The 25,693-nt window shown below is 42.4% G+C and overlaps 2 protein-coding genes across 2 annotated transcripts in view; one reads left to right on the top strand and one right to left on the bottom strand.

Annotated features, from left to right (window-relative positions):
* LOC311141162 (NACHT, LRR and PYD domains-containing protein 3-like) overlaps positions 1-25,693 on the bottom strand; it is a gene marked incomplete at its 5' end in the record, with an annotated part of 340,648 nt that overhangs the window by 157,179 nt on the left and 157,776 nt on the right. The gene's annotated exons all lie outside the window — the stretch shown is intronic.
* LOC311099681 (uncharacterized protein) lies at positions 7,622-18,606 on the top strand (the record flags this gene model as incomplete). The annotated part of the gene is made up of 8 exons (XM_084140399.1): positions 7,622-8,045; positions 8,220-8,266; positions 8,507-8,627; positions 8,793-9,345; positions 15,208-15,387; positions 17,093-17,266; positions 17,546-17,592; positions 18,050-18,606. The coding sequence occupies 8 exons, from the start codon at positions 7,622-7,624 to the stop codon at positions 18,604-18,606; spliced, it is 2,103 nt and encodes a 700-aa protein (XP_083996525.1).

The following is a 25,693-nucleotide window of genomic DNA, read 5'->3' on the forward strand; positions in this document are numbered from 1 at the left end:
GTGGCCGGGGTAGGGGTAGCCAGGTGGAAAGCATGGCCAGCTGTAGCAAAATACTTGTTGAAATGTTCGATTATCGTAGATTTAGTGGTAGTGACAGTGTTTCCTAGCCTCAGTGCAGTGGGCAGCTGGGAAGAGGTGCTCTTATTCTCCATGGACTTTACAGTGTCCCAAAACTTTTTGGAGTTAGTGCTACAGGATGCAAATTTCTGTTTGAAAAAGCTAGCCTTTGCTTTCCTAACTGATTGTGTATATTGGTATTTAAAGAACAACCAGGCATCCTCTACTGACAGAATGAGGTCAATATCCATCCAAGATACCCGGGCCAGGTCAATTAGAAAGGCCTGCTCGCTGAAGTGTTTTAGGGAGCGTTTGACAGTGATGTGGGGTGGTTATTTGACCGCGGACCCATTACGGACGCAGGCAATGAGGCAGTGATCGCTGCCAAGCAATACGAACTCTGAGGATAGATGGGGTTCAATCAATTCACATATGGTGTCCAGGGCACAGCTGGGGGCTGAGGGGGGTCTGTAGCAAGCGGCAACAGTGAGAGACTTATTTCTGATAAAAGCACAACTGCACTACTACGCCATCACCTCCAGTGATGCTATCTCTTTCATTGTTACCCAACGCTTAGGTTTACCTCCACTTTACTCATATCCTTCCATATCCTTGTCTGTACATAATGCCCTGAATCTTTTCTATAACACCCGGAAATCTGCCCCCTTTATTCTATGTACCCAACGCACTAGAAGACCAGTTCTTAGAGCCTTTAGCCGTATCCTTATTCTAGTCCTCCTCTGTTCCTCTGGTGATGTAGAGGCTAACCCAGGCCCTGCAGCCCTCAGTATCACTCCTACTCCCCAGGCGCTATCATTTGATGACTTCTGTAATCGCAAAAGTCTTGGTTTCTTGCACATAAATATCAGAAGTCTACTTCCTAAGTTTGAGTTATTCACTGCGTTAGCACACTCTGCCAACCCTGATGTTCTAGCAGTGTCTGAATCCTGGCTCAGGAAGGCCACCAAAAATTCTGAAATTTCCAAACCCCAACTATAACATTTTCCGTCTAGATAGAACTGCCAAAGGGGGTGGAGTTGCAATCTACTGTAGAGATAGCCTGCAGAGCTCTATCATACTATCCAGGTCTGTGCCCAAACAGTTTGAGCTTCTACTTCTAAAAATCCACCTTTCCAGAAATAAGTCTCTCACTGTTGCCGCTTGCTACAGACCCCCCTCAGCCCCCAGCTGTGCCCTGGACACCATATGTGAATTGATTGCCCCCCATTTATCCTCAGAGTTTGTTCTGCTTGGTGACCTAAATTGGGATATGCTTAATACCCCAGCCATCCTACAATCCAAGCTAGATGCCCTCAACCTCACGCAAATGATCAACGAACCTACCAGGTACAACCCTAAATCCGTAAACATGGGTACCCTCATAGATATCATCCTGACTAACATACCCTCTAAATACACCTCAGCTGTCTTCAACCAGGATCTCAGCGATCACTGCCTTATTGCCTGCGTCCGTAACGGGTCCGCGGTCAAACGACCACCCCTCATCACTGTCAAACGCTCCCTAAAACACTTTAGCGAGGAGGCCTTCCTAATTGACCTGGCCCAGGTATCCTGGATGGATATAGATCTCATTCCGTCAGTAGAGGATGCATGGTTGTTCCTTAAAAGTAATTTCCTCTCAATCTTAAATAAACATGCCCCATTCAAAAAATACAGAACTAAGAACCGAAATAGCCCCTGGTTCTTCTCAGACTTGACTGCCCTTGACCAGCACAAAAACATCCTGTGGCGTACAGCATTAGCATCAAATAGCCCCCGCGATATGCAACTTTTCAGGGAAGTTAGGAACCAATATACACAAGCAGTCAGGAAAGCAAAGGCTAACTTTTTCAAACAGAAATTTGCATCCTGTAGCACTAACTCCAAAAAGTTTTGGGACACTGTAAAGTCCATGGAGAATAAGAGCACTTCCTCCCAGCTGCCCACTGCACTGAGGCTAGGAAACACTATCACCACCGATAAATCTACAATAATCGAGAATTTCAACAAGCATTTTGCTACAGCTGGCCATGCTTTCCATCTGGCTACCACTAACCCGGCCACCAACTCTGCACCCTCTGCTGCAACTTGCCCATGCCCCCCCCCGCTTCTCCTTCACACAAATTCAGACAGCTGATGTTTTGAAAGCGCTGCAAAATCTGGACCCCTACAAATCAGCTGGGCTAGACAATCTGGACCCTTTCTTTCTAAAACTAGCCGCCGAAATTGTCGCAACCCCTATTACTAGTCTGTTCAACCTCTCTTTCATAACGTCTGAGATCCCCAGAGATTGGAAAGCTGCCGCGGTCATCCCCCTCTTCAAAGGGGGTGACTCTCTAGATCCAAACTGCTACAGACCTATATCCATCCTGCGCTGCCTTTCGAAAGTATTCGAAAGCCAAGTTAACAAACAGATCATCGACCATTTCGAATACCACCGTACCTTCTCCGCTATGAAATCCGGTTTCCGAGCTGGTCACGGGTGCACTTCAGCCACGCTCAAGGTCCTAAACGATATTATAACCGCGATTGATAATAGACAGTACTGTGCAGCCGTCTTCATCGACCTGGCCAAGGCTTTCGACTCTGTCAACCACCGCATTCTTATTGGCAGACTAAATAGCCTTGGTTTCTCAAATGACTGCCTCGCCTGGTTCACCAACTACTTCTCAGATAGAGTTCAGTGTGTCAAATCGGAGGGCCTGTTGTATGGACCTATGGCAGTCTCTATGGGGGTGCCACAGGGTTCAATTCTTGGGCCGACACTTTTCTCCGTGTATATCAATGATGTCGCTCTTGCTGCTGGTGACTCTCAGATCCACCTCTACGCAGACGACACCATTTTGTATACATCTGGCCCTTCATTGGACACTGTGTTAACAAACCTCCAAACGAGCTTCAATGCCATACAACAATCCTTCAGTAGCCTCCAACTGCTCTTAAACACTAGTAAAACTAAATGCATGCTTTTCAATCGAACGCTGCTGGCACCCGCCCACCCGACTAGAATCACCACTCTCGACGGGTCTGACCTAGAGTATGTGGACAACTACAAATACCTAGGTGTCTGGTTAGACTGTAAACTCAACTTCCAGACACACATGAAGAATCTCCAATCCAAAGTTAAATCTAGAATCGGCTTCCTATTTCGCAACAAAGCCTCCTTCACTCATGCTGCCAAACATGCCCTCGTAAAACTGACTATCCTACCGATCCTTGACTTCGGCGATGTCATTTACAAAATAGCCTCCAACACTCTACTCAGCAAATTGGATGTAGTCTATCACAGTGCCATCCGTTTTGTCTCCAAAGCCCCATACACTACCCACCACTGTGACCTGTACGCTCTTGTTGGCTGGTCCTCACTACATGTTCGTCGTCAAACCCACTGGCTCCAGGCCATCTATAAATCACTGCTAGGCAAATCCCCGCCTTATCTTAGCTCATTGGTCACCATAGCAGCACCCATCCGTAGTCTGCGCTCCAGCAGGTATATCTCACTGGTCATTCCCAAAGCCAACACCTCCTTTGGCCGCCATTCCTTCCAGTTCTCTGCTGCCAATGACTGGAACGAATTGCAAAAATCTCTGAAGCTGGAGACTCTTATCTCCCTCAATAACTTTAAGTATCAGTTGTCAGAGCACCTTACCGATCACTGCACCTGTACACAGCCCATCTGAAATTAGCCCACCCAACTACCTCATCCCTATATTGTTATTTATTTTGCTCTTTTGCACCCCAGTATCTCTATTTGCACATAATCTCTTGCACATCTAGCATTCCAGTGTTAATACTATTGTAATTATTCTGCACTATAGCCTATTTATTGCCTTACCTCCATAACTTGCTACATTTGCACACACTGTATATACAGTGGGGAAAAAAGTATTTAGCCAGCCATCAATTGTGCAAGTTCTCCCACTTAAAAAGATGAGAGAGGCCTGTAATTTTCATCATAGGTACACGTCAACTATGACAGACAAATTGAGGAAAAAAAATCCAGAAAATCACATTGTAGGATTTTTAATGAATTTATTTGCAAATTATGGTGGAAAAAAAGTATTTGGTCACATACAAACAAGCAAGATTTCTGGCTCTCACAGACCTGTAACTTCTTCTTTGAGAGGCTCCTCTGTCCTCCACTCATTACCTGTATTAATGGCACCTGTTTGAACTTGTTATCAGCATTAAAAGACACCTGTCCACAACCTCAAACAGTCACACTCCAAACTCCACTATGGCCAAGACCAAAGAGCTGTCAAAGGACACCAGAAACAACAATGTAGACCTGCACCAGGCTGGGAAGACTGAATCTGCAATAGGTAAGCAGCTTGGTTTGAAGATATCATCTGTGGGAGCAATTATTAGGAAATGGAAGACATACAAGACCACTGATAATCTCCCTCGATCTGGGGCTCCACGCAAGATCTCACCCCGTGGGGTCAAAATGATCACAAGAACGGTGAGCAAAAATCCCAGAACCACACGGGGGGACCTAGTGAATGACCTGCAGAGAGCTGGGACCAAAGTAACAAAGCCTACCATCAGTAACACACTACGCCGCCAGGGACTCAAATCCTGCAGTGCAAGACGTGTCCCCTTGCTTAAGCCAGTACATGTCCAGGCCCATCTGAAGTTTGCTAGAGTGCATTTGGATGATCCAGAAGAGGATTGGGAGAATGTCATATGGTCAGATGAAACCAAAATAGAACTTTTTGGTAAAAACTCAACTCGTCGTGTTTGGAGGACAAAGAAAGCTGAGTTGCATCCAAAGAACACCATACCTACTGTGAAGCATGGGGGTGGAAACATCATGCTTTGGGGCTGTTTTTCTGCAAAGGGACCAGGACGACTGATCCGTGTAAAGGAAAGAATGAATGGGGCCATGTATCTTGAGATTTTGAGTGAAAACCTCCTTCCATCAGCAAGGGCATTGAAGATGAAACGTGGCTGGGTCTTTCAGCATGACAATGATCCCAAACACACTGCCCGGGCAACAAAGGAGTGGCTTCGTAAGAAGCATTTCAAGGTCCTGGATTGGCCTAGCCAGTCTCCAGATCTCAACCCCATAGAAAATCTTTGGAGGGAGTTGAATGTCCGTGTTGCCCAGCGACAGCCCCAAAACATCACTGCTCTAGAGGAGATCTGCATGGAGGAATGGGCCAAAATACCATTAACAGTGTGTGAAAACCTTGTGAAGACTTACAGAAAACGTTTGACCTGTGTCATTGCCAACAAAGGGTATATAACAAAGTATTGAGAAACTTTCGTTATTGACCAAATACTTATTTTCCACCATAATTTGCAAATAAATTCATAAAAAATCCTACAATGTGATTTTCTGGATTTTTTTTCCTCATTTTGTCTGTCATAGTTGACGTGTACCTATGATGAAAATTACAGGCCTCTCTCATCTTTTTAAGTGGGAGAACTTGCACAATTGGTGGCTGACTAAATACTTTTTTCCCCACTGTATATTTTCTGTTGTATTTCTGACTTTATGTTTTTTACCCCATATGTAACTCTGTGTTGTTTTTATTGCACTACTTTGCTTTATCTTGGCCAGGTCGCAGTTGTAAATGAGAACCTGTTCTCAACTGGCTTACCTGGTTAAATAAAGGTGAAATAAAATAGAATAAAAAGGCACCGATTGAGCCGGTCTATATGTATGGGGGGTGGGACAAAGGAGCTGTCTAAGGCAGGTTGAGCTGTGCTGGGGGATCTACAGTGAAATAGTACAATAAGAAATAACCGAAACAGCAATAAGCAAGGCATATTGACATGGGAGAGAGGCATGTTATTCGAGAGAGCTAAGACAACAGCTGGTAATGGCAACGAAAGTTTGAGCTGAGGCTAAACAGATCAACAGGATGGGGTACCGTATAAAGGAACAGTCCAGCAGGCATCAGCTGTATAGCTGAGTGATCATAAGGTCCAGTGAACAGCAATAAGTAAGTCCGAGAGCAGTTCAGTGGCTGCTACGCAACAGGCGTATCATCAACTTCTGAGTTGATATAGTTTAGTAATATCACTGTGGACATGTTTCTAAAACCTTCTGAGTTCATATAGTTTAGTAATACCACTGTGGACATGTTTCTACAACCTGCTGAGTTCATATAGTTTAGTAATACCACTGTGGACATGTTTCTACAACCTTCTGAGTTCATATAGTTTAGTAATACCACTGTGGACATGTTATCCATTCCAGAGGCTACTACCACTCAGAGAGCAGAGTATTCTGTTCCCAGCTGTCTGTCTATGAACAGTGACTTCTCCATGAATCGTCCTGTCAATTCCAGTGGTGATGGATCAATTACCTTTGACCCAAGGTCCGTCACTAGTCAGAATAATATTACTAGTGAAGAGGAGAATATTCAAGATGTCATATAGATATGTTTTGTAATGTGTAGTTTGTTTTAACAGTTTATTAGAGCGATTACTGCACCTTCTTTTGTCTCTGTAGTGGATGGTCTACTCTGTTAGAGGATCAGTATTAACATCTAAAATCTCTCTCTCCTTTATCTCTGTAGTGGAAGGTCTACTCTGTTAGAGGATCAGTATTAACATCTAAAATCTCTCTCTCCTTTATCTCTGTAGTGGAAGGTCTACTCTGCCAGAGGATCAGTATTAACATCTACAATCTCTCTCTCTCTCTCCTTTATCTCTGTAGTGGATGGTCTACTCTGTTAGAGGATCAGTATTAACATCTACAATCTCTCTCTCTCTCTCCTTTATCTCTGTAGTGGAAGGTCTACTCTGCCAGAGGATCAGTATTAACATCTACAATCTCTCTCTCCTTTATCTCTGTAGTGGAAGGTCTACTCTGTTAAAGGATCAGTATTAACATCTACAATCTCTCTCTCCTTTATCTCTGTAGTGGAAGGTCTACTCTGCCAGAGGATCAGTATTAACATCTACAATATATCTCTCTCTCCTTTATCTCTGTAGTGGAAGGTCTACTCTGTTAGAGGATCAGTATTAACATCTACAATCTCTCTCTCTCTTTTATCTCTGTAGTGTTTGGTCTACTCTGTTAAAGGATCAGTATTAACATCTACAATCTCTCTCTCTCCTTTATCTCTGTAGTGGAAGGTCTACTCTGCCAGAGGATCAGTCCAGGTGTGCAGTGTGTCAGCAGGTGCTGAGGGATCCAGTCTCTATCACCTGTGGACACAGGTTCTGCAGACAGTGCATCACCAGATACTGGGAGAAACCTGCTCCTTCAGGAGACTATGACTGTCCTCAGTGTAGAAAGAGATCCAGAACACGGCCTGTACTACAGCAGCTGAGTCAACCCAATAAAACAAGAGGCTCTGAAAACAGTAAGACCACTTGCACACGTGGGCCAAGTCAATACCTTAATATGATTTACAGTAGTTAACTACAATATTATGAGATAATAGAAGTTACTGTAGTTGTGGAAGGCCCACTTTTCATCCTGTCAATGAATGTTTCTGATACACATCATTTTTCCTCTTCCCTTGTAGTGGATGACAGCCTGCAGATAGCTATAGTAAACCATAAAGACAGTCTGAAAAGGAGGTATGAATGTGTGATAGAAGGTATGGAAAAAGCAGGGAACCAAACTCCCCTCAACAGGATTTACACAGAGCTCTACATCACAGAAGGAGAGAGTGAAGGGGTTAACAATGAACATGAGGTGTGGCAGCTAGAGACAGCATCCAGGACACCAACCTCACATGACACAGCAATCCACTGCAATGACATCTTTAAACCCTTACCAGGCCAAGAGAGAAGCATCAGAACTGTGCTGACGAATGGCATCGCTGGCATCGGAAAAACAGTCTCTGTGCAGAAGTTCATCCTAGACTGGGCTGAAGAGAAGGCGAACCAAGATGTGGATATCATATTTGTGCTTCCTTTCCGGGAGCTGAACTTGATTAAAGATCTCCAGTACAGTCTTCTCAGACTTTTAAATGGCTTCCACAAAGAACTAGACATAGGCAATGCAAAGAAACTCACTGCCTGTAAAGCTATGTTCATTTTTGATGGTTTGGATGAAAGCAGACTTCCATTGGATTTCCAGCACAATGAAAAGGTGTCTGATGTCACCCACACATCGTCTGTCGATGTTCTGCTGACAAACCTCATCAAGGGGAATCTGCTTCCCTCTGCTCTCCTATGGATAACCTCCCGACCAGCAGCAACCAATCAGATCCCCCCTAAGTGTGTTGACCAGGTGACAGAGGTACGAGGGTTCAATGACCCACAGAAGGAGGAGTACTTCAGGAAGAGATTCAGTGATGAGGACCTGGCCAGCAGAATCATCTCACACATAAAGACATCAAGGAGCCTCCACATCATGTGCCACATTCCAGTCTTCTGTTGGATTTCTGCAATAGTCCTTGAACACATGTTGAGTACAGACAAGAGGAGAGAGATGCCCACGACTCTGACTGAGATGTCAATATACTTCCTGCTCATTCAGACCAGCCTGAAGAACCAGAAATATCATGGAAGAGATGAGATGGATCAACAGGAGCTCATGGAGTCAGATAAGGAAATTCTTCTGAAGCTGGGGAAGCTGGCGTTTGAAAATCTGGAGAAGGGTAATCTCATGTTCTATGAAGAAGACCTGAAAGAGTGTGGCATTGATGTCAAAGAAGCCTCAGTGTACTCAGGAGTGTGCACACAAATCTTTAAAGAAGAGTCTGTGTTATTTCAGAGAGTGGTGTACTGCTTTGTTCATCTGAGCATTCAGGAGTTTCTCTCAGCTGTCTACATGTACCATTGTTACACAACCAAGAACATGGATGCACTGAAGCCCTTCCTCAAGAGAAAGTCTAGAGCTGCATCTGAAGAGCTAACCTTGCATGAGCTGCTGAAGAGTACCGTGGATAAAGCCTTGGAGAGCAAGAACGGACACCTGGACCTCTTTGTCCGCTTCCTTCATGGCATGTCACTGGAGTCCAATCAGAAACTCCTACGAGGTCTGGTGACACAGACAGAAAGCAGTCCAGACAGCGTCCAGAAAACAATCCGATCCCTTAAGGTGATGCAGAGGAAGAACATCTCCCCTGAGAGGTGCATCAATCTCTTCCACTGTCTGATAGAGATGAAAGACCATTCAGTACAGGAGGAAATCCAAGCGTACTTGAGGTCAGAGAAGAGATCCAAAAACCTCACACTTTCTCAGTGTTCAGCGCTGGCCTACATGCTACAGATATCAGAGGAGGTTCTGGATGTGTTTGACCCGAAGGTATACAAGACATCAGAGGAGGGTCGTAGGAGACTGCTCCCAGCTGTGAGAGGCTGCAGGAAAGCTATGTAAGTATTCATGGAAATATCCCACACCAAAATACATTGTAGTTACAGCAGCATTTTTATTGGCTGACTGGCTCTGTAAGTACTCATGTGACTATCCCTCAGACCAAACTTTACTGTATGTAAGAACAACAATATTTTCATTGGCTGACAAAACTTTCTATCAGCTGAAAAGTCTTAAACAAACTAATACAAACGGATCAGAAAAAGTTGTAGCATTGAGACATCTATACACAGTGTTCACATTATTAGTGCAGGGGTAACTGTAGGCAGGGAAGCTAAATGTAACATTTTAGTACAACCTGTTCCTCATGGTATTTACTCTGTTGACAGACTCACTGGCTGTAAATTCACAGACATATCCTGTGAACTGTTGGCCTCAGCTCTCAGTTCAAACCCCTCACACCTGAGAGAGCTGGATCTGAGTAACAATGACCTGAAGGATTCAGGAGTGAAGCTGCTCTCTGCTGGACTGGGGAATCCCCACTGTAAACTGGAGACTCTGAGGTCAGTATTCCTGTAGTTGGTCAACAAGTGATAACTGTTCACCAGATCCACATGTGTTTACCAGGCACAAATAGTCCACACCATATGTGTTTGGACAGTGAAGCTTACAGTTTTACATTTGGTGCTATGCTCCAGCATTTTGGATTTGAGATTGTTTCATATTAGGCAACAGTACAGAATGTCACTTTTTTTTATATTTGAGGGTATTTTCATACATATCTGTTTTACCGTTTAGAAATGAAAGCACTTAATGTATCTAGTTCTCCCGTTTGAAAAAGTCATAAGTATTTGGACAAATTATTTTAGTCTAAAGTTTAGTGTTTGGTCTTTGAATATTATTTGCCTGTAGTGATTGTGATAGTGACATCAACCTCTTGGTTGTGTTTTAGATTATGTTTTTCCTAATAGAAACTGAATGGTGAATAATGTCCTGTCATTTTGGAGTCACTTCACTTGTATTGTCAGTAAGAATAGAATATGTTTCTGAACACTTCTACATTCATGTGGATGCTACCATGATTGTGAATAATCATGAATGAATCGTGAATAATGATGAATGAGAAAGTTACAGAGGAACAAGGATCATACCCCCTCTGTTATTGGTAATGGTGAGAGGTTAGTGTCACGGTTTACTAAGCCAGAACCCAGAAGCAGACCAAGACAAGGTGAGTTGAAATGAAGGTGAGTATTTATTTAACAGATTCACAAAACGATGTAGAATAATCCAGGGGACAGAGCGGACGGCGGAGATGAGTTGCTGGAGGTGCAGTGGTAGATCCAAGAATGGCTCGGCAGCCGCCGACAACCAGGCAGGGGTTGGGTGAAGGTTCCAGGAGATTGACTGCAGATAGAAACAAAACGGAGGTAAGTACACAGCAAGCCAACAAGGTGCAAAACAACAAAACTAACGCTAGAAACTCCAAGGCTGATACACTGACAAACATACTGTTCATGGCTAACGATCCGGCATGGAATGGATTTTAGGTCAGGGCTTAAGAAGGGTGATGATCAGGACCAGGTGTGCAGACCGCTGATGAGATGCAGGTGCGGTTAATCGAGAGATCTCCCGCCTAGCAACGTCGCCCGGCAACCAGGCCGGGAGCGTTCACGAACCCTCAGGAAACTGGAGATTCCGAGCAGAAAAATGGCAACACAGGCAGGAACCGACTCAGGATGCAGGGTTCAAGACAGTTAGCATGTTTTGTTGTAGCCTCTGTAACATTCTCATTCATTATAATTAATGATTCATTCATGATTTTTCTTAATCATGGCATCATCAGGATTAAATTAGTAGTGTTTAGAAACATGTTATCTACTCACTTAGACAGAAGATTAATCCAGTCATCATCCACCATTCAGTTAATATTGGGCAAAACATAACCAAAAACACAACCAAAACAAACTGCAAATGCAACCAACAAGTTTACAACCAAATACTCAACTTTTGACTACTTTAATACACTATAAGTGAATTGGTCAGAATACTTATGACTTCTTCAAATAGGGGAACTAGATATATAAAGTGCTTTCATTTCTAAACGGTGAAACAGATATGTATGAAAATACCCTCACATAAAAGGTGACATTATATACTGTCACCTCTTATGAAACATTTGATCTCAAATCCAAAATGCTGCAGTATAGAGCCACATTTAAAATGTTAGCTTCACTGTCAAACTAGATATGGTGTGGACTCAATACAATCTAAATCTGATACCTCACTGTCTGTCTTTTGACTGATACTGCTTTTTAAACTGCTCTTGTCAGTCTACTCAAATATTTGTACTATACATGTTTCTCTCTACAATCAATATATGATCATTTCAAATAATGAAACATTCATTAATTTATGAATAGATATGGCAGGACACTGATATATCTGAATATGTTGAAAAGATATATTGCCACTCTATTTTCACCACCAAAGAATAGCAGTGTGGTTTTAATATGATTTGACTCTTTGCAGGCTGTCAGGCTGTCTAGTCACAGAGGAAGGCTATGCTTCTCTGGTCTCAGCTCTGAAGTCAAACCCCTCACACCTGAGAGAGCTGGATCTGAGTAACAATGACCTGAAGGATTCAGGAGTGAAGCTGCTCTCTGCTGGACTGGGGAATCCACACTGTAAACTGGAGACTCTGAGGTCAGTATTCCTGTAGTTGGTCAACAAGTGATAACTGTTCACCAGATCCACATGTGTTTACCAGGCACACATAGTCCACACCAAATGTGTTTGGACAGTGAAGCTTACAGTTTTACATTTGGTTTTTAGACACAATGTTTCATATTATGCAACAGTACAGAATGTCACCTTTTATTTAAAGATTTTCATACATATACAGTGAGGGAAAAAAGTATTTGATCCCCTGCTGATTTTGTACGTTTGCCCACTGACAAAGAAATGTTCAGTCTATAATTTTAATGGTAGGTTTATTTGAACAGTGAGAGACAGAATAACAACAAAAAAATCCAGAAAAACACATGTCAAAAATGTTATAAATTGATTTGCATTTTAATGAGGGAAATAAGTATTTGACCCCCTCTCAATCAGAAAGATTTCTGGCTCCCAGGTGTCTTTTATACAAGTAACGAGCTGAGATTAAAGGGAGTGCTCCTAATCTCAGCTTGTTACCTGTATAAAAGACACCTGTCCACAGAAGCAATCAATCAGATTCCAAACTCTCCACCATGGCCAAGACCAAAGAGCTCTCCAAGGATGTCAGGGACAAGATTGTAGACCTACACAAGGCTGGAATGGGCTACAAGACCATCGCCAAGCAGATTGGTGAGAAGGTGACAACAGTTGGTGCGATTATTCGCAAATGGAAGAAACACAAAAGAACTGTCAATCTCCCTCGGCCTGGGGCTCCATGCAAGATCTCACCTCGTGGAGTTGCAATGATCATGAGAATGGTGAGGAATCAGCCCAGAACTACACGGGAGGATCTTGTCAATGATCTCAAGGCAGCTGGGACCATAGTCACCAAGAAAACAATTGGTAACATACTACGCCGTGAAGGACTGAAATCCTGCAGCGCCCGCAAGGTCCCCCTGCTCAAGAAAGCACATATACATGACCGTCTGAAGTTTGCCAATGAACATCTGAATGATTCAGATGAGAACTGGATGAAAGTGTAGTGGTCAGATGAGACCAAAATCGAGCTCTGTGGCATCAACTCAACTCGCCGTGTTTGGAGGAGGAGGAATGCTGCCTATGACCCCAAGAACACCATCCCCACCGTCAAACATGGAGGTGGAAACATTATGCTTTGGGGGTGTTTTTCTGCTAAGGGGACAGGACAACTTCACCGCATCAAAGGGACGATGGACGGGGCCATATACCGTCAAATCTTGGGTGAGAACCTCCTTCCCTCAGCCAGGGCATTGAAAATGGGTCGTGGATGGGTATTCCAGCATGACAATGTCCCAAAACACATGGCCAAGGCAACAAAGGAGTAGCTCAAGTAGAAGTACATTAAGACTAGCTAGTCTCCAGACCTTAATCCTATAGAAAATCTGTGGAGGGAGCTGAAGGTTCGAATTGCCAAACGTCATCCTCGAAACCTTAATGACTTGGAGAAGATCTGCAAAGAGGAGTGGGACAGAATCCCTCCTGAGATGTGAGCAAACCTGATGGCCAATTACAAGAAACGTCTGACCTCTGATTGCCAACAAGGGTTTTGCCACCAAGTACTAAGTCATATTTTGCAGAGGGGTCAAATACTTATTTCCCTCATTAAAATGCAAATCAATTAATAACATTTTTGACATGTGTTTTTCAGGATTTTTGTTGTTGTTATTCTGTCTCTCACTGTTCAAATAAACCTACCATTAAAATTATAGACTGATCATGTCTTTGTCAGTGGGAAAACATACAAAATCAGCAGGGGATCAAATAATTTTTTCCCTCACTGTTTATTTTACCGTTTAGAAATGAAAGTACTTTATTATGTAGTTCTCCTATTTGAAAGAGTCATAATTATTTAGACAATTAATTTAGTCAAAAGTTTAGTGTTTGGTCCAATATTCTTTGCCTGCAGTGATTACATCAAGCTTGTGATTCTACAAACTTGTTGAATGCATTTGCAGTTTGGTTGTGTTTTGGATTATGTTTTTCCCAATAGAAACTGAATGGTGAATAATGTCCTGTCATTTTGGAGTCACTTCACTTGTATTGTCAGTAAGAATAGAAGATGTTTCAGAACACTTCTACATTCATGTGGATGCTACCATGATTATGAATAATCATGAATGAATCGTGAATGATGATGAATGAGAAAGTTACAGAGGAACAAGGATCATACTGGATAAAGTAATCCTTCTACCCCCCCGCCCCTAAAAAAATAAAAATAAAAATAAAAAATGGTAAAGTGGTTATCCCACTGGCTATAGGGTGAATGCACCAACTTGTAAGTCGCTCTGGATAAGAGCGTCTGCTAAATGACGTAAATGTAAATGTATACCTCCTCTGTTATTGGTAATGGTGAGAGGTTAGCATGTTTTGTTGTAGCCTCTGTAACTTTCTCACTCATTATTATTCATGATTCATTCATGATTTTTCTTAATCATGGCATCATCAGGATTAATTTAGTAGTGTTTAGATACATGTTATTTACTCTCTTAGACAGAAAATTACTCCAGTCATCATCCACCATTTTAATATTGGGCAAAACACAACCCAAAACACAACCAAAACAAACCGCAAATGCAACCAACGAGTTTGAGACCAACTACGAAACTTTTGACTACGTTAATACACTATAAGTCAAATGGTCAGAATACGTTTCACTTCGTCAAATGGGGGGACTAGATACATAAAGTAATTTCATTTCTAAACAGTGAAACAGATATGTATTAAAATATCCTCAAATAAAAGGTCACATTATATACTGTCACCTCATATGAAACATTTGATCTCAAATCCAAAATGCTGGAGTAAAGAGCCACATTTAAAATGTTAGCTTCACTGTCAAACTAGATATGGTGTGGACTGTATACTCAATACAATCTAAATCTGATACCTCACTGTCTGTCTTTTGACTGATACTGCTTTTTAAACTGCTCTGGTCAGTCTACTCAAATATTTTTACTATACATGTTTCTCTCTGCAGACAATACTTTGATAATTTGTCATATCTAATAATAAAACATCCATTTATGAATAGATATGGCAGGTTTCAGGACACATTTAATCAATGAATTGATTTTCACATTAGTATAACAATATGACCATACAATTCTAGGAGATGGAAGATGAATCTATATGTTGTTTAAGAGAATAAACCAAATGCATCTGCCATTGTCCTTCTACACTACTGATGTTAAATTAACAGTGTGTTTGTGAAATCATGATGATCTCTCTGTCAGGCTGTCAGGCTGTCTAGTCACAGAGGAAGGCTGTGCTTCTCTGGTCTCAGCTCTGAAGTCAAACCCCTCACACCTGAGAGAGCTGGATCTGAGTAACAATGACCTGAAGGATTCAGGAGTGAAGCTGCTCTCTGCTGGACTGGGGAATCCCCTCTGTAAACTGGAGACTCTGAGGTCAGTATTCCTGTAGTTGGTCAACAAGTGATAACTGTTCACCAGATCCACATGTGTTTACCAGGCACACATAGTCCACACCATATGTGTTTGGACAGTGAAGCTTACAGTTTTACATTTGGTGCTATGCTCCATCATTTTGGATTTGAGGTATAATGTTTCATATTAGGCGACAGTACAGATTGTCTCCTTTTATTTAAAGTTATTCATAAATATATATTTTTTACCGTTTAGAAATGAATGCACTTTACGTATCTAGTTCTCCCATTTTAAATCGTAATTATTTGGACAAATTCAATTAGTCGAAAGTTTAGTGGGCTCCCGAGTGGCGCAGCAGTGTAAGGCACTGCATCTCAGTGCTTGAGGCGTCACTACAGACCCCCTGGTTCGATTCCAGGCTGTATCACAACCGGCCGTGATTGGGAGTCCCATAGGGCGGCGCACAATTGGCCCAGCGTCGTCCGGGTTTGGCCGGTGTAGGCCGTCATTGTAAATAAGAATTTCTTCTTAACTGACTTGCCTAGTTAAATTAAAAATAATTTTAAAAAAGTGTTTGGTCCAATATTCTTTACCTGCAGTGATTACATCAAGCTTGTGATTCTACAAACTTGTTGAATACATTTGCAGTTTGTCTTGGTTGTGTTTTAGATGATGTTTTTCCCAATAGAAACTGAATGGTGAATAATGTCCTGTCATTTTGGAGTCACTTCACTTGTATTGTCAGTAAGAATAGAAGATGTTTCTGAACACTTCTACATTCATGTGGATGCTACTATGATTATGAATAATCATGAATGAATCGTGAATGATGATGAATGAGAAAGTTACAGAGGAACAAGGATCATACCCCCTCTGTTATTGGTAATGGTGAGAGGTTAGCATGTTTTGTTGTAGCCTCTGTAACTTTCTCACTCATTATTATTCATGATTCATTCATGATTTTTCTTAATCATGGCATCATCAGGATTAATTTAGTAGTGTTTAGAAACATGTTATCTACTCACTTAGACAGAAAATTATTCCAGTTTTCATCCACCATTCAGTTACTATTGGACAAAACATAACCCAAAACACAACCAAAACAAACTGCAAATGCAACCAACGAGTTTGAGTCACAAGCTTGATGTAGTCATTGTGTTCAAGGAATATCGGACCAAATACTAAACTTTTGACTACTTTAATACACTATGAGTGAATTTGTCAGAATACTTATGACTTCTTCAAATGGGGGACTAGATACATAAAGTGCTATCATTTCTAAACGGTGAAACAGATATGTATGAAAATATCCTCAAATAAAAGGTAACATTATATACTGTCACCTCATATGAAACATTTGATCTCAAATCCAAAATGCTGCAGTACAGAGCCACATTTAAAATGTTATCTTCAATGTCAAACTAGATATGGTGTGGACTGTATACTCAATACAATCTAAATCTGATACCTCACTGTCTGTCTTTTGACTGATACTGCTTTTTAAACTGCTCTGGTCAGTCTACTCAAATATTTTTACTATACATGTTTCTCTCTGTAGGCAATACTTTGATAATTTGTCATTTGTAATAATGAAACACCCATTTATGAATAGATATGGCAGGTTTCAGGACACTGATGTATCTGAACATTTTGAAAAAATATACTGCCACTATTTTCACCACCAAAGAATTGCAGTGTGATTTTAATATGATTTTACTCTTTGCAGGCTGTCACGCTGTCTAGTCACAGAGGAAGGCTGTGCTTCTCTGGTCTCAGCTCTGAAGTCAAACCCCTCACACCTGAGAGAGCTGGACCTGAGCTACAATCACCCAGGAGACTCAGGAGTCAGACTGCTCTCTGCTGGACTGGAGGATCCACACTGCAGACTGGAGAAACTCAAGTATGTAGAGGGTTTATGTAAATGTTCATATCAGACATGTTGGAGTTATCAGGCTAGTTAAGACAAACATTCTGACCACCACTTGGACTAAGTTATATAAAGACTGAGTGTGTATGTGTGTGTGTGTGTGTGTGTGTGTGTGTGTGTGTGTGTGTGTGTGTGTGTGTGTGTGTGTGTGTGTGTGTGTGTGTGTGTGTGTGTGTGTGTGTGTGTGTGTGTGTGTGTGTGAGTTCAGGTGTATCCCTCAATGACTGTCTGTTCTTCTGCTTACCGCTACAGTGTGGAACATGGTGGAGAGAACACAATGAAACCTGGACTTAGAAAATGTGAGTGTTTGACTAAGAATAAGTCTTAATTCAAGTGAAGTCAAAGTCAAAGACCACCATCATTACTTACTTGGTCATATTAAATATCAGCTGTAGTTCTACAGAAGCACAAATCAGGGACACCAAAGTTTACTAAGAGTTGCTTTGACAATGTGTGTGTCTGTGTGTGTGTGTGGCGTGTTCCTGTTACATATTAAATATGCGTGCATGTGTGTCCAGTGTGTGTGTTTGTTCTGGATGTGTGTGTGTGTGTGTGTGTGTGTGTAATTAATGGGCATAAGTGTGTTTTATATTACCATACAGTATAACATATGATCATTGAACAAATCTCAAGTTACCTTAACTTCTCCTTTTGATACCTAGAAACATCTACATTAAATGAATTAGTGAAAAGTGAGTTAACATTCTAATGTGAATGATGATGATTTCTAATATTGTGTCTGGTTTCATCCATCAGATGTCTGTGATCTCACACTGGACCCAAACACAGTAAACAGACTCCTCTCTCTGTCTGAGGAGAACAGAAATGTGACATGGAGGAGAGAGGAGCAGCCGTATCCTGATCACCCAGAGAGATTTGAGGACTGGAAACAGGTGCTGTGTAGAGAGGGTCTGACTGGGCGCTGTTACTGGGAGGTAGAGTGGAGTGGGATCAGGGTTGATATAGGAGTGACATATAAAGGAATCAGCAGGAGAGGAAGGGGTTATGACTGTAGGCTTGGATACAATGACAAGTCCTGGAGTCTGTTCTGCTCTGACAACAGTTACTCTGCCAGGCACAATAATAAGTCCAGTACCATAGACGTCGCCTCCTCCGGCTCCCACAGAGTAGGAGTGTATCTGGACTGGCCAGCCGGCACTCTGTCCTTCTACAGAGTCTCCTCTGACACACTGACCCACCTGTACACATTCCACTCCACATTCACTGACCCCCTCTATCCAGGGTTTCATCTTTGGGATGACTCCTCTTCAGTTTCCCTGTGTCAGGTGGTCTCTGTGTCAAACAAAACATGATGTTTCCCTCTAATCATGTGTTTTAGGTTTAATCACAATATGACATTTCAATACATGGAGAAACACACCAGTTGGCCAGTTTATTCCTGTAAATAATTACCATGGTAACTCTGTGTCTGTCTCTTTCCGTGATCCGTGAACTGGACACACACACACACATACTGAACAAACATACACACACTGACAGACACTGGACACACAAACACACTTGATACACACACACACACACACACACTCACACACACACACTGAACAAACACACTGAACACACTCACACCGGACAAACACTCACTGGACACACACACACACACACACACACACACACACACACACACAGGACACACATACATTGATCACACACACTGGACAAACACACCCACACACTGGACACTGTACACACACACACACACACACACTAGACACACACACACACACACACACTGGACACACACACACACACTGACACACACACACACACACTGAACAAACACACAGAACACACACACACCGGACAAACACACACTGGACAAACACACACACACACACACACACACACACACACACACACACACACACACACACTGAACAAACACACTGAACACACACACACCGGACAAACACTTACACACACACTCACACACACTGGACACACACACACTGGACACACACAAACACACACACACACTGGACACACACACATACGCTGGACACACACACACTGGACACACACACACACACACACATGACACACACACTGGACACACACACACACACTGGACACACACACACACTGGACACACACACACACATACACACTGGACACACACACCTGACACACACACAGGACACACACACACATACTGGACACACACACACACTGGACACACACACACACACACTGGACACACACACACTGGACACACACACACACACACACACACACACACACACACTGAACACACACACACACACACACACACACACACACACTGGACACACACACTGGATACACAAACATAATGGACACTCACACACTGGACACACACACACACTGGACACTGGACACACACACACTGTACACACACACGCTGAACACACACACACACACACACACACACACACACACCGGACACACACACTCACACACACTGGACACACACACTCACACACACTGGACACACACTGGACACACACACATACACACTTACACACACACTCACACACACTGGACACACACACAGACACTGGACACACACACATACACACTTACACACACACTCACACACACTGGAAACACATACACACACACACTGGACACACACACACTGGACACACACAAACACACACACACACTGGACACACACACATACGCTGGACACACACACACTGGACACACACACTGGATACACAAACATAATGGACACACACACACTGGACACACACACACACACACACACTCACACACACACACACTGGACACTGGACACACACACACTGTACACACACACGCTGAACACACACACACACACACACACACACACACACACACACACATACTGGACACACACACACACACACACACACTGAACACACACACACACTGGACACACACAAACTGGACACACACACACATTGGAAACGCATCCACACACACACACTGGACACACACACACATACACACACTGGATTCACACACACACACACTGGACACACACATACATACACTTTGGACACACACACACTGAACACACACACACAGGACTCACACACACACACACACACACAAACACACACACACACACTGGATAGACACACACTGGACACACACACACACACACACACACACACACTGGAAACACACACACTCACACACTAAACACACACACACTGACACTGAACACACACACATACTGGACACACACACATTGAACACACACACACAGGACACACACACTCTGGACAAGCACACACTGGACACACACACACACTGGACACACATACATACACTGGACACACACACACACACTGGACACACACTGAACAGAACCGGCCCTGCCATTTCTCCCAGTGTTTCACCCCTGACCTCCTCACACCGTCTCACTGTCCATGTCTGCTTTTAGCTCCCACCTCTACTTCACTGTGTTATAATGGACCTTATGCTTGTTATGTCACCTTTGGAACCAGTTATCAAACATACTGACCTTTCTGACCCTATCCCATGGTCCTACTTTCTAGAAATGAACATTTAAATTCCTCTATGAGTTTGGTTTTGTGTCCATTTACTTATGTATTTGTTGTATATTGGGGTTGTGCTGCAGAGCATCATGGGGGTTTGTATGTGTTGAGATGATCATGTTCCAGATAAATGGTTGAACTGATTCCTGTCTCCTGTCTCATCATTATTGAATTGTTATACAGACGTGGTTATGAAACCCATGAGACATAACAAAAGATTGGCGATGAGTAAGTCTGAATCTACAGGAACTATTCTGTCTGGAAGAAGTGGGTTTTTACAACTCTTTAAAACTGTTATTTTCTGTGGTACAGTCTAGGCTAATGTTAGCACAGTGTATTGCTAGCAGAGGCAAGTGCATAGTCGAGCTAGCTAAGAAAGAGAGTTAACCAGTGGTGTAAAGTACTTAAGTAAAAATACTTTAAAGTACTTCTTAAGTAGTTTTTTGGGGGTATATGTATATTTGACTACTTTTACTTCAGTACATTCCTAAAGAAAATGATGTATTTTTTACTCCATACATTTTCCCTGACACCCAAAAGTACTCGTTACATTTTGAATGCTTAGCAGGACAGACAATTGTCCAATTCACACACTGATCAAGAGAACATCCCTACTGCCTCTGATCTGGCAGACTCACTAAACACAAATGCTTTGTTTGTAAATTGTCTGGCTGAACGTACATTTTAAAAACAAGAAAATTGTCTGGTTTGCTTTATGTAAGGAATTTGAAATGATATATACTTGTACTTTTACTTTTGATACTTTAGTATATTTTAGCAATTACATTTACTTTTGATACTTAAGTATATTTAAAACCAAATACTTTTAGACTTTTACTCAAGTAGTATTTTACTGGGTGACTTTCACTTTTAAAGTTTAGTCATTTTCTATTAAGGTATCTTTACTGTTACTCAAGTATGACAATTGGGTACTTTTTCCACCACTGGAGTTAACATCGTCATGGACGGCAGAAAAGGACTGGAGACGGATATCGGAGTGGGAAAACAATGTGATTAAAAAGGAGGAACATACAGTGATTAAAGGAAAGGACATTTATTCAACTGTGAAGACAAACATTTTAATTAAATCTGCTAAATGAGTGAATTTAGGAGGAAACGTCAGTGAGTGAAGTGAATGAAGATCATGTGACTGAGGAAAATATTGCTGTGGTTGAGGACAATATTGAAGTGAGTGACAATCAGGAGCTTATTGAGAAATGAAAAATTATTGGAATTGATGGAAACATTGGACAGTTTGATGAAAGTATTGAGCAGTGGAGCTCATATACAGAACAGTTTGAATATTTTGTTCTTGTAAATGACATGGATGAGGACAACATTGTGCCTCCATGTTTTAGTGTAATGGGGCCAAAGACATTTAATTTACTAGGCAGCCTGCTACAGCCAGACAGAACAGGTAATAAGACGTATGGGGATATTGTGGAGATACTTAAAGGACATTTTTCACCAGAACCACTAGTTAATGCTGAAAGGTTCAGGTTCCACAGGAGACATCAGGAAGAGGGAGAATCAGTAACAATGTTTGCTGCTGCATTAAAGAAACTACCAGAACACTGTGAGTTTAATGCTGTTCTAAATGACATCATTAGAGACAGACTAGTATGTGGGCTACGGAGTGAAGCTACACAAAAGAGACTGTTGACTGAAAGTTATACTTATATTAACATACATTATAAACATTCATAATTCAATTATGACTTTCCTCATCCTGAAAATAAATACAGATCATTATCTCAATGCATTCTCAATACTATCTGTAGTGGCTTCCTTTCCTCTTTACCATAGCCACTGCCCTAGCCTGAAGCGGGGTTGTTTCGGACGCATACAGTCCACACTCAGCGTTTCCAAACGGCCAAACATTCAATGAGATCCAGGGATATAGTGCAACAAAAATGTTTATTCTTCTTATCTAACAAAAAAGTATTCTCCAATCAACTTAAAGCAGAGATTACTTGAAATGCAAATACATAATATAATATGACCTGTCTGTCTGTATTTCTGTATGTCTATATGGTCAAAAAACTATACCGCTCCCGCATCTAGCAAGGACTCCTCCCCCCGAAGGCCCAACTTCCTGCCTTTATACTAACACAATTAACACAGTACAATGAATGGGCAAGAGGGGGGGCCAAAAACTGAGTTACACTAATAACAAATGAATATATCTCAATCCGGAAAATAAATCATAAAGGTACGTACCTAATATTTCATCATATACATTAATATTTAATATATTTACACAAATGTACATGGAGCTCAGTATGTTCAGTCTTTTATACAAAATATGCCCAAATCGGCTCTAACATACCGGCCCCTAATTGTTGACTGCACTGAATGCACAACAATTACTTAATATTCAAACGTAGAGCCAATACAAAAACATTCTATACCAGAGCACCATTACAGTTCATAGCTATATACAAATATACAAGGTGCCATATAGGAAAATAGTCCATAGATCTCAGTCTGAGTTGAAGTGTAAAGGTGTTCAACTTCCAAAAAATGTCAAGAGTTTGACGTCCACAAAATGTATGACATCAAAGAATGTAAGAGTACGACATCAACGAATCAGAGGTGCACGTGATTCAAAGATGGAGCACTGTGTGTGTGTGTGTGTGTGTGTCTCACTTCGTCGCCTCAAGGAGCAGACAGAGTTTATTGATAGGTCTCTGTAGGATATTGGTCTTAGTCTTAACCATGACGCTCCGGACAAGACCTTTGGCCCCTGGCAAAGCCTTCACCACACGCCCCATTAGCCAAGAGTTCCTTGGGGCGGTGTCATCGACGATGACCACAAGGTCACCAGGACTGAAGTTTCTCTTAGTTTTGTTCCACTTGTTCCGCTCCTGCATAAGTGGAAGATACTCCCTGATCCGTCTCTTCCAGAAGAGGTCAGTGATATATTGTACTTGCTTCCATCTCCTTCGTGAGTATAGGTCACTTCTCTGGAATAGTCCTGGTGGCAGGACTGGCTTTGCTTTCAGATGAAGCAGATGGTTCGGAGTCAGGGGTTCTAGATCGTTAGGGTCATTTGTTACAGTAGTGATTGGTCTGTCGTTCATAATCGCCTCAACTTCACACAAGGCTGTCTGCAAAGCCTCATCATCCAGTACTTGCTCTTTAAGGACTGAATAGAGGATCTTTTTCACCAGTCGGATCAACCTCTCCCATACCCCCCCATGGTGGGCTCCAGAGGGAGGGTTGAATGACCATGTCACTCCTTCCTTCAGTAATTTATTTTGAATCTTGTTGTGATCCAGCTCTTTCAGAGCTTCTCCTAGCTCTCTGTGTGTTCCAACAAAGTTGGTGCCATTGTCTGTTCTGATACTTGTTACTGGGCCCCTTCGACAGATGAACCTGCGCAGGGCATTGATGCAGGAATCAGTATCCAGATAACTAGCAACTTCTAGATGGACAGCTCGACTCACAAGGCAAGTAAAGATCACACCATACCGCTTCACATGAACGCGGCCTCGCTTCACCTCTATGGGGCCAAAGTAATCTATGCCCACATGGGTGAAAGGCGGCAAATCAGGTGCTACCCGATCTTGTGGAAGGTCAGCCATCTTCTGTTCCCCAGCTCTAGCTTGCATCCGCCTGCAGAAGACACAGCTCTTAAGGATCTTCCTTGCTAAGGAGTTGGCACAGGGTATCCAATATCGCTGGCGAAGTCTAGAAAGCATGTGACCTCTCCCAGAGTGGCCAACCTGCTCATGGATGTGGAGTAAGATCAGTCTGGAGATGTAGGAGTCTTTGGGCAGGATCATAGGATTCTTTAGTTCCGTAGGCATAGCAGCTTTGCTTAACCTTCCTCCTACTCTCAGAATGCCATTGTCAACTATTGGATCAAGCTTACAGATTGAGCCGCTTCTCTTGGCACATTGTTTTCCTTTTACAACTAGTGCAATTTCTTGTTTAAAGTGCTGTCGTTGCTCAAATCGAATGATGACCTTTTCTGCTTCATCTAGGTCATCTACAGACAGACTTTCTTTTCCAAACGTCAGTTTGAACTTGTCAATTTGTTCCTTCAGTGAGTTTGTCAGACTCTGATCTGATCCTGGATCAGTTTGGGTGAGAACTTTCCTTTTCTGGCTTAACTGTAGTAGAAGTCTCTTCAGTTTCAGCATCCAGGCAACTGCTTTCTTCAAGCTGTTCCATGTTGAATAGTACTCAATCAGTTTGCTGGTCGGACTCTTTTCTTCCACACATGTACTGTTTACGATGACGTCTTTTCTCACCTCTGGATCATCTGGAGGGATGGAGCCAAGCTCCTCGGGGACTTTCGGCCATTGTGTTTCTGTTTTCTCCAGGAATTCTGGTTCTTTGCGCCATCTCTTTGAGTTCAGGAAAGTTTCAACATGTAATCCTCTTGAGGCATCATCGGCTGGGTTGTGTTTGGAGTTCAAATACCTCCACTGTTTTGCTTTCGATAGGTCACGGATCATAGCAACCCTATTAGCCACAAAAGTATGGAATCTCTTGGTATCGTTGCGGATGTATTTTAGCACCGACTGGCTGTCTGTCCAGAAAGTTGACTCCTCAAGTTCAATCTGGAGCTCCAACCTTAACATCCTGTCCACTCGCACTGCCAATGTTGCTGCAGCAAGTTCCAGTCTGGGGATCGTCATCTGCTTGAGTGGAGTCACCCTTGATTTCCCCAGTATGAATGCGATGTGGACCTTTTCCATAACGTTTGTGAACCTAAGGTAGCTTGCCGTGCCATAACCTTGTTCACTTGCATCACCGAAGTGATGCAGCTGTGCGGTCTTGATTTGACCAAAGTTCTCCGGCATCATACACCTGTTGATCTGGAATCTGGAGAGCTGGTCCA

This window comes from Coregonus lavaretus (genome assembly GCF_964263955.1).
Source record: "Coregonus lavaretus genome assembly, chromosome: 2".
Lineage (NCBI taxonomy): Eukaryota > Metazoa > Chordata > Actinopteri > Salmoniformes > Salmonidae > Coregonus > Coregonus lavaretus.